The sequence below is a fragment of the Pygoscelis adeliae genome, unplaced genomic scaffold (assembly GCF_000699105.1).
Source record: "Pygoscelis adeliae isolate BGI_AS28 unplaced genomic scaffold, ASM69910v1 Scaffold306, whole genome shotgun sequence".
Taxonomy (NCBI): domain Eukaryota; kingdom Metazoa; phylum Chordata; class Aves; order Sphenisciformes; family Spheniscidae; genus Pygoscelis; species Pygoscelis adeliae.
This window is the reverse complement of record NW_008825072.1, coordinates 1,571,309-1,588,032: the sequence shown is the minus strand read 5'-3', so window position 1 is coordinate 1,588,032 and position 16,724 is coordinate 1,571,309. Positions and strand designations below refer to the sequence as shown.

Here is a 16,724-nt window from a genome sequence, read left to right as displayed (position 1 = left end):
GAGTACAGGGGCACTATCACTTCCCTGCTCCTGCTGGCCGCACTATTTCTGATACAGGCCAGGATGCCGTTGGCCTTCTTGGCCGCCTGGGCACACTGCCGGCTCATGTTCAGCCGGCTGTCAACCAACACCCCCAGGTCCTTTTCCGCCAGGCAGCTTTCCAGCCACTCTTCCCCAAGCCTGTAGCGCTGCATGGGGTTGTTGTGGCCAAAGTGCAGGACCCGGCACTTGGCCTTGTTGAAGCTCATACAGTTGGCCTGGGCCCATCGATCCAGCCTGTCCAGGTCCCTCTGCAGAGCCTTCCTACCCTCCAGCAGATCAACACTCCCGCCCAACTTGGTGTCGTCTGCAAACTTACTGAGGGTGCACTTGATCCCCTCATCCAGATCATTGATAAAGATATTGAACAAGACTGGCCCCAAAACTGAGCCCTGGGGAACACCGCTCGTGACCGGCCGCCAACTGGATTGAACTCCATTCACCACAACTCTCTGGGCCCGGCCGTCCAGCCAGTTTTTTACCCAGCGGAGAGTACACCTGTCTAAGCCAACAAGCAAACAGATTCAACCCTAATGTTAATTCTCCCTGGATGCTGATTTAACTTTTCTTCAAAAAGCTATACCATCTTAACACAGCTGATTACTTAAACTACCACATTATGAAAATAATTATTACAGAGGAAAACAGCGTAAGTCATCTGGCATTGCTGTAAATAGAAATGCTAGCAAAGGCTGGCTACCTACAGATAAAATGTGCTCCATAACCTAAGCGTACCATATCAACTAGTAAAGATGTGGACAGCCTTCTCTTACCTTTTGTATGAAGAAAATCCAGAGCAGAGGCAATATCTCTCACCACTTTGCTAGCTTCTCGTTCATTGAAGTGCTTCCGCTTTTGTATATGGGCCAGGATTGAACCTGTAAGATTAACAGGTAAAAGGCAAAACCTTAGTATGAATGCTGCCTGGGCTGAGAAAAGGCTTTGTCAATACAAGGATAAAAGTGCAACAGCCACTACCAGTCTGCCGTAAAGGGAGAACTGATCTCAGTGTGAACAGGGCCAGAAGTAATTTAGAAAATTTATTTGCAGCTAACACTCTGTCCCAGTATGTTTACATGGCAGAAATGGAAGTATCACAATCCTATGTTTTTATACGAAAATAGCCTCAGAAAATAATGATGAACTAGTACCAAGTATCATAAATCCATAACCTCATTTCTCTTATTTTATAACAGCCTTTCACAGCAGGCAACTTCCGTGGACCGAACAGGGGAGTGACTAAGAAGAAAAAGGTACAACTGAGCAACTTCAATACTTAAGCATGCAACATAATTTTCAAACACTGCAGCCCTCTAGTTTAAGCACAGCGTGAGAGGCAATCACTTTTTACTGCCCCAGCACGACTGGCCTGTTTTCCACACACTGAACAGTAGAGACTTGCTAATAGTACTACTAAAACTCAAACATCAGCTAAGGATGTACATAGCACTTCAGCAAAACCCACCCTCCCCCAGGTCACAGGTGGCCATGCTTAAACTAACTCTCCTCATTTCATAAAATGTGAAAATTGAAATCCTGCACTGAAAGTCAAGTATACATGATTTTTGTCTCAACACCATCAAAAGAAAAAGACATTCTACCTTTAAATACACATTAAAATTCCCACTGACATCAAAGTAAGGCTCATACACTGACTTAAGGCAAAATTTGCCCAGGGACATAAAATCTGGCAGAAGACCTCAAATATGAACATACTGAAGGACTGGAAGCTTGCAGGCAGAGCTCCACTGGTATCCCTTTAACAAAGGATAAAGGGAGGTTTGATTCCTTATCTTAAGTGAATTCCATCAATCTTCTCAAAAGATTAAAAATGTCTTTAAAAAAACAATTAAATGTAGTCCACAGAGATCCAAGCCCACTAAATAGCCTTACTACTGTCTTCCATTTTCTTACCCAGAGAGGTATAATTATAAAAGCAATCAGGCAGAGAAATTCAAGAAGTAACTGCCATTTGTTATTAGCCACCAATACAGTAAACATTTTATATCTCAGGTGATTTCATTTTTATTCTTCAGTTCTAGATGTGGAAGGAAACCTCCCATTCTCTATTGCGGTAATTCCTATTCTTATACCACCAATGCTGCTGCCACTCCTCCACAGCGAGGATTCAGAAAGGAAACAGGGAAACACTCAAAAAGAAGGATGGACAAAAGACTCTTCAGATATGCATGGATATGCTGTGTCAGATGGGTGGAGGAAAGCCACTTTGGACCAGGTTATCAGATTTCAAATACAGGTTTCCCTCACCAAAAACACCGCTTTCTAGCTTGCTACAGATTTAAGGGCAGAGTTCAAAGGGTTTTCCTGGTATAGTTGTTCTTTACACCTTTAGAAAATAGTAACAGTTCTTGAATGTTTCCATCCCTGTGGAAAAAAACCCAGACCTTGCAGGAAACAATACTGAGCTACTTGAAGTGCTCATTTCACTCAGCAGGTTTATTTCAGATTACCCTTCTAAATAGAGCTGATGTTCCAAACTCTCTCAGATAAAAATTATATCAATGAAAACATACTCTACAGACTTTATATTCAGCCCACGTAGAGAAATCCCACAAACAGAAAGAACAGCAGGGCTGCCCTGCCACAGTTGGTACTACCTCCAGTATTCATCAGAGAGAAAGCATCATATAGCACCTCCCAAAATGCATTTTAGAGGGGAAAAAAAAAGGAAACTACTCTTAATTCATGCAAGTTCAGTATAATAAGCTGGATTTTAACACTTTCAATTATAAAATGCTGTCAGGCAAGGATATTAAACGGCTTCTGCATATCACAGTGAACTGAACACAGCTAAAATGGGAGCAGAGCTCCTTCAGTTACCACAGCTACAGGAAGGCAAAGCTGAAGATGGAAAGGCCAAGTTATGCCCCAACATTGTAGCTAACATCGGTCTCTGAGACTGGAGTTACTAAAGTAAGTCTTGCATTGAAGATTAATGTTCTCATTCTTGCCAGCCACAATGCTGTAGCACATCAGAAGCTGGTCTGACTCCTAATTCCTATTATTTCTTTGAAAATTGTTCAAACCCACATACCTAACACTTCAAATGCTGAAATTTTTCAGAGACAAAACTAGCCTCAACCAGCCCTAGCTGACCACTGTAAAAACAGTAGCTAAGAGAGGGAACAAAGTGTAGCATTATTATCCTCTCAGCAGCCATGCGGGTACAGTAACAACCATAGTCTCACAGTCAAAGAAAAGGGTTAACTACTGGAAGGATGTGGAGATGGGAAAAGAAACAAATGCAGATTCATCCCAATCCAGCCCTATTATAGCTAATTTGTCAGAGAAGTCTGTGCATTAAGAACAGCGTTAGAGAAAACCACAATGAAATGATGCAGTAATTTTAAGGGAAGGTGAACAAAAGCTTTTACTCAAAAAAAAAAAGTCCTTCTCTTTCTAAAAAGTTCTGCATCTATACTGAAAGAATTTGCATTTCTCACACATATGGTTTGCTACTGAAAACCTTCTTGATCAGTGACAACAGATGATGTTCTATGGGCAGAAGTATACTCATTCAGAAACTCAGTTTTTCTTTGAAGGGTGGGCCACACTTAACTCATGGTTTTGCAAAGCCATGAAATTAATGGATACTGTAATTATGCTCAATGCAGACAAATGTGATAAAGCCCACAAAGTGCTTGATGTAGCCTTCTCATTCCCCAGGTGAGTGTTAAATGCTGGAGATCAGTGACAACACATGCTCACTTGATCGGTCCTCAAACAGCCACAAACTAACTGCTTCACAATTACAGCAACCCAAGGCAGAAACAAGATGTTTTTCACAACAGTGCTCCTTGAGTTTCAGGAAACAAAGTCAATCCTACATCAAGGGAAAATGCTACCAGAGTGTATGGATGCTGTACTAAGATCATGCATAATACCTGACATGCTGTGTGTCTGCCCTTGCCTGAAGGTACTGTGACCTACTAACTATATTCCAAAGCTTCCACTTTAACAGAGCTAACATTTCCATCGCTTAACTACAGAAAAGGATTGCAAATGTATGACCAGATCCATCAATATTCAAGAATAACCATACTTCAAACTTTGTATATTATTTCCTCTACTACTTCTTTGTCTTAAAATTCTCAAGCATTTAAAATAAGCTCTTCATTTTCTACTTTAAAACACTGAGAAAAAACAGGACCAAGATGATTCAATGAACAAAAGCAGTTACTGCACGGTACCTCCTCGCAGCTTCTCAAAGACAAGGTAGTATCTTGTGTCATCTTCAAAAAATTCTATTAACTCCAAAATGTTCCTTTAAAAAAAAGGAAAAAGAGGGGAAATAGAAGAAACAGGCACAAAGTATAAACAGAACAATGAAGAGTTTCAGCATGGATAATTAGGAAGTGCCAGAAGTAATCAAAAATAAAAATGCTAATTAAACAAGTTGCTTTGCTTGCCTATGGCATTAAAACCACAATTCCAACTCACACTGAAATTTAAGCAGGGGAAGCAGGCCAAACACCAAAATCAGACAGGATTGTGAAAGAGTTCTGCTACTGTTCAATTGACAGGAAGATAACTGGTAATAGGTTGCATTTAATAATTTAGAACATTGTATTTGTGCTGAAGGCAAGAACAAAAAAAATAATTAAATTGGTGTTCTTTCTCTCTGGAAATCACAAGGCAGAACACAGAGGGCTCGGAGGAGACAGGTATCTGTCAACATGACATTAAATACAGTGCATTACTTGCCGTTTTTAGACTAACTAACTCCTGTTTAGCTAGTGTACAGTCTTTGCAGCACAACACAAACACGCCATGATGCCTTGAGAATGTCAAATGTGTGAGACTTTTCTATACTTACAGTACACAGAAAATCCAAATTCTGCATATGGTCATGAGAGCTTGAGTTTTTCATCAGTTATGTACTGGATGACCATATGCTCTTAACCACACACAAAACAAAGACATAATCTGCTTCTCTGTAGCACAACTTAAGCCCATGAGTTTGGTAAAGATAATTTAAAAACAAACTTGTTTAAGTGTGGTACTAGAATTTAAAAAAAAAAAGGCTCGATATGAGCCGTACAACTGTAGTACAGATAACAGCTGTTGTATACATTCTAGATTAAGAGAGACATCTAAAGGAGTAGTTTCAGAATTGGCTCCAACTCATCAGAGCACGGTGCCACTGGCTGCATAGGCGTTCCCTCCTTTTCAGACAGGAGTAGCAGCTTTAAAGTTGCTTCATCCTGTCGCTATGTGAAGTCAGCACACATCCAAATGAAAACTAAATTAGCTTTTTGCTGATCTACGAGTTCCAGTGCAAAAGCAGGAAGGCTGACACAGAGGAGGACAAGCCACGCATTAAGGAAAGGAACATCAAGACTGTTCCTTTCAACAGCAGCTGGTATCATGTCAGCTTTTGCTGATGGTGAAATCACAGGGGAGAGTGTCAAAATGTTAATTCCTCATTCGGACAAAAGCCATGCATCACTGAAGCACATTCAGGCTACACTGACCTGGTTGCTAATTGAGTTATGTGACTTTTAATTTGTAAATATTACCCTAAATTTCACAGGTAAGAGAAGGGGAAATTCTTATTTTGAATAGGTCAAGTCCAAATTTCAACTGGTTTTAAGGAGACCACTGCAAAGCTCCTAGCCTAGTTACACATAAGAGGCTTAAAAATTTGAAAAAATATTCAAGATACTTTAAATAAATAAACAAAGACTCTATACTTACTTGTTACCCTGACACTGGTACAGCGTTTCTATTTCACGGAAAACCCGACTCCGACTATGCCCAGCATTTTTTTCAATGATCTGTGGAAAGAGTTCCTGCAGTAACTTTTCAAATATGAGCTCTAACTGTGCATGTGGCTCTGGAATTAGATAACTGATCTAAAGCTTGAATCTCAGGCATGGCCACCAGAGAGAAACACTCCACCTTTGTTTGTTTGTTTAATTTCTCATCTGTCATTTATTTACAGTGTCAGCAGAGCTCTGGAAGGCATTCAAAGGACAAGAGAACTGAGGACAGGAAGAGAAGAAAGGAACTAAAACTACATGTTACACAGTCACTGACCAGTTACCACAAGGTTTTTCTTGCATCATTTTAACTCTGCAAGGTGCGGAAAAGGCTATCCTTTTGACTTCTAACAAAAATAGATTTGAGTCACATCAGACATTGAACAGACAAAAAGAAGAGCTTTGTCATTATAGGCATTTAAGTAAAAAGTACTAAGTTCACCACAAAATGAGTTTGGTTCATAGTGCAAACTTCATGGAGGCCCAATAATACGACCCAATGTATTAAAGAAAACACATTCAATCTCAGAGCCCTTCTGTACTGCCATCAGAAGTCCTTCACTCACTCCTCACACTGAAAGAGGACAAGGGCTTTCCACAGAGGCTAAGACTGAATGATTGCTATGTGAACTGAAAGCTCATGACATTACCACAAATACTACCACCATCTGTATCCAGTATTGGTTTCTCATTTTTACAGCCAGAGTTCTCCGGTACAGAACGGCCAACCATTTACCAGTAGTACATGGGACTTGGTATCTGGTGACATCTCATTCATAATGTAGCAGCTTGTTTATTCCACATTTTCAACTTCAACAATTCTACGAAGTACACACAAAATTATAGCATTTATAGGACTAGATTTTTAAAGGGACTTAAAATTTTGTGCCTATGGTTTTTGCAAAAGAATCAAGCATAAAGCTTTCCTATTACTATTATTTGTGTTTGTAATTAAATGGGGGACTCAGGATAACCACAAATCAGTAAATGGGCCCTAACACTCAATCTAGTGGTATTACAGAAGATTCACTTCTATCAAAAAATAAGAGACAGCTTTACATGAACTAATGGCAGTAACTGACGCTCTCTGAACTCGGAGCAGCATTCTCAAAAGCTTGCATTATTTGGTAGGCCATGATAGATAATGACTCGGCATCTTCTTTCATAAGAAGAGATAAAAACTGGTAGGACTACAATCAAATCAGGACATGAGGGCAAAGCTTGCCCTGAGATCTAACCATGACACAATCATTTATTGTTTGTGAATTCGATCTGTGGCTGATATACCAGTTCACTCTGGAGGCACAATACTTAAGATGACAGATATCTCAACAGTTATAAAGCAGGTTCATTTCAAGCATCAAAAATTTTCGAAAAGCTTTTGGTATTATCCACTCTATTGCAGGTTTTCACTGAGATACTAGGAGGGAGAAGACATGTTACAGACAGAAGCGATGCCACTTTTATTCTATACTTACTTTTACTGCATATTCTTTCCCAGTTTGGAGGCTGACAGCACCCTGAACTTTGGCATATGCTCCCTCACCAAGAAGCTCAGCAGTCAGCTTGTACAAATCTGACAAAGAAATCCAGCAGAAAGGACACATTAGCCAAAGCACTTCAGTGAATGACATCAAGACAAGCTATTTATCTGATGAGCATCCCTCATATGACAGCAACTGAAAAAATTCCCTTGGTGATGAAGACAGAAAATAGATTTATGCAGTACTATAGTAGATGTGCCAGCCTTAATTATGTCTCATTTTTCACTTTCCCCCCTTCAAGTTCCAGGAAAATTTAAAGTAGACTTCATTCCAGCATCAAAATTACAAGTTTGTTCCTACAAGAAACGTTTTATATTTCAGCAATTGCTAGGACCTCACCCACCTTCCCTGTCTTCATGTAAAACAGCGCCAATTTTTTTTAGGTGGAAAACATTTCACTCCTTGATCAGAAAATGCCTACCATACAAAGTTGTCCTGGTTTCAGCTGGGATAGAGTTAGTTTTCTTCCTAGTAGCTGGTACAGTGCTGTGTTTTGGATTTAGTATGAGAATAATGTTGATAACACACTGATGTTTCAGTTGTTGCTAGGTAGTGCTTACACTCGTCAAGGACTTTTCAGCTTCCCGTGCTCTACCGACTGAGAAGGCTGGGGGTGCACAAGAAGCTGGGAGGGGGCACAGCCAGGACAGCTGACCCAAACTGGCCAAAGGGATATTCCATACCATGTGTCGTTATGCTCTCAATACATAAACTGGGGGAAAGCTGGCCGGGGGGGGCTGCTGCTCAGGGACTGGCTGGGCATCGGTCAGTGGGTGGTGAGCAACTGCATCACGCATCACTTGCTTTGTATATTCTATTATTATTACTATTTTGCTTCATTTTATTTCCATTATTAAACTGTTTTTATCTCAATCCATGAGTTTTCTCACTTTTGGGGGAGTGAGCGAGCGGCTGTGTGGTGCTCAGTTGCTGGCTGAGGTTAAACCACGACAAGAGTCTACTTGCAGAGATAGTGTTTTAAGTATAATTGAAATTTGAAGGTCTAAACCTAGAAGACTTTAAGGTTTAAACCTAGAAGACTGCTACCATCATGATTTGCAAGTACCTTACAATGCTACTTGCCCACTAAGAAGTTTTATACTGGTCAGCTTTGTCGCGCTGAACTGTATTTTACCTACAATGCTTCACGGTATTTGTGCTCACATCTATTAGATCAAAACATTTGGACATCAGCACTGTTCCTACTAAAAAAAAACAAGCTACAAACACATCAAACCAGATTATTAATAGGACTCAGATTTCACCACTAAGAGAAAAAAAGAGACTGAAGACCAAAACATGGGGTATGAAGAAAACCAGAAATGTTAACTTATAATGTTTGCCAAAAAGCAATGTTTAGCTAAGAAAACTGAGAACAGCAGAGGGAAAACAGACCATTACAACTAAAAGCTTAGAAGTTGCCACCAACCTTCAAACTTCCCAGGGACATGATCTGTGGCTCTGGTTCTTTTTTTCTTTTTCCTTTTCCCACTGTCTGCTATGGGGAGAGGCTGACTGCTGACCATCTCTGTGTGGCAGAACATAAAGGTGCCTTTAACACACAGTTACTTTACTATAGGAGAAAACGAACATGCTCTTGTGTGTTTCTGTTCTTAAGCTATCCAAAAGTTTCTCTGCTTGTCTTCATCACAAGCTGCCATCTCTCCCCCAAAATATCAGAGGAAACCTAAAAAGACAATTTGGGTGCTGATTAACAGCTCTGGGGAGGTTTGATAAACAAATGTAAAAACAGAAGAAAATAACTATGCATCTATACTGAATCCTCTTCTCACAGCACAGTAAGGCAAAGCACGGAAATAACCTTGTCAACAACCACCATGAGCTACCCACAACATAACACATGCCCTGATGCGAGACAAGATTTACAGCCCTGACAAGGGCGCTATTCTTTGAGCTATTCTACTGTTTTACAAGTAGATTTTTTCAAGTCAGCTCAAGAAAATGAGCTTCCAAAACAGGAGGAAGGTGTGGGGAATTTTCAAACAGCCCGGTGAAACAAAGCAACCACAGGAGTTAAGAGGTCAAAGGAGCAATCTATGTCAGTTTATGCTGCCAAAAGGCCAGAAAAAAAAGCATTTCTCACAGAACCACGATGTGCCTTTCTAAACCATAGATCAGTGGATAACTTATGCTCCAAAACAAGCAGTGTTTATGGCATTTAGATATTTTCTTCCTGCATTACTAGCTGCAGATATTACAAGAGCTTAGTCAGAGAGAACAATTCACTGATGCAAGATAACATGGCAGAAAAAGAAAACACACCCACATATTCTTATGGAAGGCCTAAATAAAAACATTGCGATACTCTTTCTCTGCCAGAGGCTGCTTCATACAGCTAACCTATCTCCAGAAAGGTTAAATGATTCCATGCTATACTCACATGAGCACTTCCCATGACACCAGTCACATCCTGCCAAGTTGGCCCTAACAGTTAAAAATCACGGCTCAAGGTCTTTAAGGCAGTAGCAAAGCACTGCTAAGACATTTTACAGTCAGGAGGATTTCTAAGTAAATTCACAGTTAAAGATCTTGTACTACAGAAAAAACTAAATCCCTAGAAATAGTGTAATTATGAGAACATTGGTAATGAAAGAAGAGCAAGCCCTGAAAACAACAACAAAGTTTTCTGGCAATTCTCCTTTAATAGAGAGCCTTTGTGAATAGCCGTTTTTCTGCCTTTCACTGTTTCTACAGTACTCTGAAAACACAGGAGAAGCTCCAAGGCAGAAAATATTACACAACAATCTACCAATACATGAAATACTTTTTCTTTGCTTTGTTGTATTTTTCTTGTCAATATCTGTCAGTAATAGCCATTATGAGTGTCACTTAGAACTCACACATCTGAAAATTTAAGACAAGTGCTATTTTGAAAGACCTTTAACTTACTGAAACACTTAAAAATGTATCACTCAAAGCCTCAAGACAACAGTAAATCCTCATTTTCAAGTCTTAAGCAGAACGTGCTAAGAAATCATCACGATGGATGACATATGAGAGTTATTAAATACAATAATATAAAAGCATACATTTTACCAACTTCTGAAACAACAGCTTTTTAACTCAAACTGACACCCATACAATTTCAGATTTTAACATAAAGAGAAGGCTAGCCTTTGACAGCAAGTTCCAGCTCTCCCTGATTTCCATGAAGCCTGCATTAGAAGTTACTCAGAATTGGGGTCAAAATGACACATGTGAAGCTGCTCAGAGATAGAGCTGGGCTGCTTGAAGGAGGTGCTTCATTTCCAGAAGGTGTCAAACAAGTCATTTTAATGATCTGACCTTCTGCAAGTCAACAAGTCATACCTAGGCAGGTTCTATTCCATTTCAAATACTTCACGGTTTCAGGGCTTGTAACAGAGAGTAAAAATTATGCAAAAAGACAGGAGATGAATCCTGCCTCTTAGCACAGCTGACATTTCTTCACAACCCTCTCCTGCACTCTACCAGTCGGCTATGATATTTACAGCCTGGTGTTTAATAACTCACCACATTATTTCAATTCCCTTTAGTCTGACTCAATTCCTAAATTACAGAGAACTGCTTCCTTGAAACCAGGAAGTTCACTAGTCATGTATACAGAAACCAAATTACTGAAAAGCTGATGTTTTCAACCTATAGTCTCGACCAAATTTGCTATCAGACAGGGATGAAATGTTTGCTATATTAGATTCTTACTACCCTTCTAGTCTGCTATTTCACATCATTATGTAGTTCACTTCTGTCAACACAGCTTTTCCTTTAAAGGTATCACAGCTTCATTCTCATTATTCACTTTGTTATAATTAACCAGTACTTCAGTAACAGCTGGTATGACAAGAAAATGCCTTTAGCCCAGCCAAATGCTTTAGAGGCTTTTCAAGCTTTCAAAGAAATGCTTCTGTTTCTATGACCATATACCAAAGTTTCTGATGACACTGAAAGGCAGTGTGCCTCAACCATCCAAGCTGTGCTGCAGCATTCTGCATACTGCAGGACTACCTCTGGTGACAAGGACACTGTGGGTTCCGAGGAAGCTCACCCTGCCAGGCAGAAAGCTCAGAGACTGGATGAACTGCTCTGGAGGGAAATGGCCCATAGACACGTCAGGTCCAAGATGAATGTTTAACTGTTGTCATTTTAAGGTCATTTTGCAATGTGGCCCGAAGCGTTGAACCCCTGCTTCCAAACCAACTTGTCCACCCACTTCATGATCTATTCTGGCTGAGTGCAGGGAGGTGGGAGTAGAACACTACTTGGTGTTCAGAGCAGACTAGCCAAACCTTTGATAAAGAGCGCTTCTTGCATCCCTCCCGACCATAACAGAGTCAGACTGTTCTCTGAGAGACTACTGTCTGACCAGCAGTCTGACAAAAGCTGAAGAAATAGGGAACAGTTCAAATTCTGATCTGTCCTTCTCTTCCAGTCAGGTTAGGGTTATTGCTTACAGATAATGTAACCTAGCAAAATCCATACTGCAAACAAAAAGAAAGCAAGTTTCCATCTCAGCTGCAGTCTTGTTGAAGTCCTGTATTTTATTATCATCATAATTCAGTGTTGAGGCAATATGTAACATATGCATTATTCAGAGCCTGTGTGGGAAGGTATAGTTACAGCCTTTCCCTTTTGCTATTGTGGCCTCTACAACTATCTTCAAAAGGATGAACAAAAGCACTTATAAAGAAGACTTGCAAACAATGCCAAGTGAAGAAGGAACAATTACCACAAGTTTCACTTCATCCAGATCTTAAAACACCCTTCATCTTGCTTCCTAACACTCCATATACAAACATGCCAAAACCCAATATCCAGACACAACTCTCCTCTCATTCTAATCCGCTTCCCAAAGGAAGGAAGGGTATATTTAGAAAACACACATACACATGTACAGGAAGCACTTAGCGAACACAGTACAGATGCCTTTTTCTATTAAGAAGAAGATACCTTGTTTGTGCGTTTGAACTCAATGGAAGAAAGCAGTTTAAGCAGAGAGTCTGGGTACTAGCACCTGCTTCAAAACTGGGTCTTGCTTGAGCCGGGTCGTTCTGCAGCTGAAAAGGAACACAATCGTATTTACATTCAGAAAGCACATAAACATTGTTACATACATTCCGGTAGTGCCCAGAGTCTCAAGATTGCAAGAACCTGTTGTGCCGGGCTTTGTGTGAGCACACATCAAGAGCACACCCCTGCATTGAAGACTTTATAACTCTTAAGTACAGAATGCAAAACACAGCATTATTTCCCGCGCTCCAGTCATTTCAACTGAAGAGGAGACCACCTCGTTACAGTCTAGCAAAAAAAAAAAAAAATAGAGGGATTTATGGTGTTCATTAGTTCTTGTTGTTATACCATTGGAGAACCATAACAAGTTTAGATATAAAATACAGAATTACTCTTAATGGACAAGAATTATCACACTCCTAACCTAGATCAAGACTCTGCCAAGATAGAGCACCACGACTACAGCCATAACAGCATCAACTTAAAGCATGTCTTGAAATTGGTCTTGAAGGCAGCCAAACAGGCTCCAGTGGACCAGGAGCATGACAAAGCATTTTCCACAGCTGAAAATATTCTCCTGAGAACAGGTACCACTAGTACTGAATTCACTCCTAGCAAGCGGCAAACAAGGCAGTGATGTTCAGGTAACACCATCTGAAGAAAAGAAGAACGAGAAGCGTCGAATAAAGCCTTCTGTGGATTCACAGAGGATAGCCACAACCAAGAATTCAATAGATGAAACAGACTCAAAGTTGATGTGCTGGCACAGGATGTTTTCAGACCACTGAGGTGGTACCTAAACAGCTGCAATTACAAAAATATTACTGTCCCACAGACACTGCAAAAGCAAAGGCTTTTTATTCAGACTGAATAAAAGACCACAGAGATCTCTGATGAGGCTTCTCTAATTGAGATTTAAAAATACTATTTTGACTAACTGAACAACAGACAGACCAGTCTGCACCTTCTGAACAGCATCCAACTTCTCTGTTGATTTACGTTTATTTTCAAAACCATTGTTTACTTGTTCCAACAGCTACCGACAGAATCAATAAAATAGTTAGTCATGAGGAAGTCCCTTGATTCCACAAGCATGATGTACCTGTGACTCTCAGACTTCAAATGTAAAAACGTGTGCTCAAAACTAAAAAAAAGTTAAGCCACTTTAAAGTTTCAGACATCCAGAGTTTCAGACAAAGAAACAAAACGGAAACAGACTTCAGTCTCATTTTCCTCCCAACTCAGTTGCTCACATCATTCTTGGACCCTCCCTTCTCCAGCAACACTTTGATTCCTGTAGATGTGGCTCATAACGAAACAGGACTCACCCAGCAGGTGCTGATTCTGCCAAAACCTGCTAGTTGCAGGAAGCTCAGAATAATCAAAGCTACCTTTATAAAGCAACTACATAGTGATTAATTGTGCTTGTAACATTACAGATCAATAGAAACACAATCTGAAGAGGAAGGATGCCCAATTCTTCAGGACAGCCCTGTGTCAAATCCAGAGGCAGATTATTTTAATACTCATTCTGCATTGCATTAAGTAAGAATATTAATTTCACATTGTAAGAAGTGAGTATTCTTATAGGTCATTAATCTTTACAGTAGTTTGCCATAATTCATTCTTAGCCTTCAGTTACCTTCTCATCCCACCTATAAGAAAACTTTTAATATCATTTAATTCATTAATCTGAATTATCCATGAAGGAAGAGGAACTTAAAAACATTCCAACATCTTCCCAATAAGATAGAGGAGCACTAACATTTTAAAATGAACACTCGAAAGTCCACAGGAAGTCCAAGCAATCTGATTTCATTAAAGAGCAAGTCTGAGAAAAATTATCAATTCTGCCTTATCACAGGCATTACTGTAACACGTACACAGTATAACAGCTAACATCATTCTTCTAAAATCCTTCACTCTGTAGAAAAGGTTACAACAGCCTTTTTCTTTATCTCTATACTTCTCTCTGTGATTCCCTTCTGTCACACTTTTAGAAGACCAGACTCACCTTATCTTCTGCGTACGCAGAAGTTGCAGAGTCTAACTTTTTGTACTCTCAGCTACCCACTTCCCTTGCAAACTAAGCATGGGGTTTCTGAGGTTCTGAGTCAAACCCTCCAGCAATGGGTGGATCTCACTTTGCAGGATAGCACATAAAGTTATTTCAAATAGATTCCTCCCACCCCAATTTATTACTTCACCGTGATTACTACTGGGGAAGCAGAGAGAACCTTAATGGAGAAGAGAGCACACAGTATTCCTTTCCCTCTCCTGTTGGGAGAAAATAGCATATTTTAGCACACATGCTGTAGACATGAGATCTTCTGCTGAGGTCTGCCTATGTTTATACAGACACACGTGTATTTCTTTAAAAGCATTAGTTATCATTCAGAATGACAGCAGAAGAACTATTATCATCCCCACTGGAAAGACAAAGGCAAACAAGACAAGTGTACTGCCCCAGCTATGAGTTAACAAGTAAGGATAACAAATGAGACTGAAGGTGGCTTAAAAACACACAGAAATCTTTTTAATTTCTTTTTCTAGGACAACATGCCTCTGAGGCAGCTACACGGATGAGAGGATATAATAGGGTGTATTTCACGGGGCTAACAAATAAATGCGAATGGTAAGCCTTGTCGGGAACAACATGTCAAACACAGTGGTTATTGCACTAAAGACCATCTTCCCTCCTTCCACATACAGCACTACAGCCAAACAAGATATTTAATGCTACTGACCACTAGCAGACAATCCATATTTAAGAGTTTCCATGACAGTGCAGTAGGAACTTAGCTGCAAAATTATTTTTTAAACTCCAGATAACACATATTCTAAATGAGAAAAGTCCTTGCAGCAGTACTTTGACTCAACTACTCAAAGCTTCTCTAACCCCTAGAGCACTTTTAAATTACGGAGATATACAAAGCATATAAGTTCTGAGGGCCACTTACTAAACAGTAAGCTGCTTACTCTCTTCTACGTCTGATGGCATCAACAACTCTGAGAAGATTGTCTCTGCATTGCCAATTAGCTCCTCTAACCCCACTCAGCTCCATTGCTAGTTTTCAAGTATAAACCAAAGAGAAAAAGTTATTAGAAGACAATGTTTAATTTCATACAGATACAAGATAACCATTTCCTGCTTTTACTCCACACCCCACAAATGATCAGATAATGACATTTGTCACTGGAAAAAAAGCTACACAACATACTCCCATGTTAACAAGCAGCCTTGTTTGGAGAGGTTCATCTAACTAAATGTGTTTTTAAGTACAGAAATCCTCTGTACTTTCAACTCTAAAATTAGTAGTCATTAAAACTCCCATCGCATTTTCACATTTGATATCACATAAAATGCGTACTAGTGTTTTAACATTTGTTACCAGGAAGGTACTGGAAGGTGAGAGGAAATTCCTCAAGAAGTAAATACCTTTTTTGAAAGCATTAAGGAGTAACAGCACTCCTACTGCGAAATAATGTCATGATGGACAATACTCAATGTCAAGAAACTTTCAAGTGTCCAAGGCACCCAAATCCACTTAACCTGGAAGGTTGCCAATACCAAAACCAATTACCTTTAGAACTGCAGTGGAAGAGGTTCAGCTCCGCAAGTGTATTTTGCCTTGCTTCCACCCAGCACCTGGAAGGCATGAAGAGGAGCTCTGTTTTGAAAAAACTGCCAAACTGTAGTTCTCCAAAGTTATCAGACTATATGCCAATCTTCCCAAGCTAATTGTGGGGCATAAATTTGTACAATAAAGAGGCGTTTAAGAACAGTAAGCTCATAAAAAGAAAAGAAAAATAATCTAAAGAGTGGTTTATTTCTAAACAAATCTGACACTTCACAAACAAGCGCCAATGGTGTCAGGAGAATGGGCTAATTTTTGGCTATCACGCGTCCTGCTAAAGCCAGCAGCCAAGCTGTCACCAGGGCTACACCGCTGCCTTGTGTTTGCTTCTCCTCCCTCTGACCTGCCTCAGAAGGCCACCCTGGTCAGGCTAACCGGTACTGCAGAGGTAAAGTATAGATTAAATCTAGATAGATTTTCAGTGCTCCCAGGGGTTCATAGTTCTCATCGTTTTACAACAGATGAAAAATACAAGAACTAAAAGATTACTTGTGATCAAATCTAGGACCAGGTTCATTCGCTTTTGCCCGCTCTTCTTCCGCTCCAGCAATATTCTTAATAGAAAGCAGCCGTCGTAGGAGTTTGTAGACTTACCACCCTTTATTAAAAAACGCACTGTGTATGAAATACAGCAGTTTAAGCCTTCGGGGAATAACCAGCTCCAAGCAATAGGAAACTCCCACGTCCTTCGGAGAGGGCCCCGAGACCCGAAG

At 40.0% G+C, this 16,724-nt stretch overlaps 1 protein-coding gene across 6 annotated transcripts in view; it reads right to left on the bottom strand.

Moving 5' to 3' along the window:
* MKNK1 (MAP kinase interacting serine/threonine kinase 1) overlaps positions 1–15,967 on the bottom strand; it is a 25,341-nt gene extending 9,374 nt beyond the window's left edge. For 3 of the 6 annotated variants that reach the window (XM_009326571.1, XM_009326572.1, XM_009326573.1), the window contains exons 1-7: positions 15,958–15,967; positions 12,314–12,420; positions 8,796–8,894; positions 7,301–7,398; positions 5,758–5,837; positions 4,251–4,324; positions 813–917 (exon numbers count right to left, since the gene is read on the bottom strand). In XM_009326571.1, coding sequence (XP_009324846.1) covers positions 813–917; positions 4,251–4,324; positions 5,758–5,837; positions 7,301–7,398; positions 8,796–8,892 — 454 coding nt within the window. In that variant the 5' untranslated portion in view covers positions 8,893–8,894; positions 12,314–12,420; positions 15,958–15,967. Of the gene's footprint in view, positions 1–812; positions 918–4,250; positions 4,325–5,757; positions 5,838–7,300; positions 7,399–8,795; positions 9,054–12,313; positions 12,421–15,333; positions 15,437–15,957 lie in introns of those variants that run through there. The other 3 variants (XM_009326568.1, XM_009326570.1, XM_009326569.1) reach the window with 3 other exon arrangements.
* Positions 15,968–16,724: the final 757 nt, after the last annotated feature.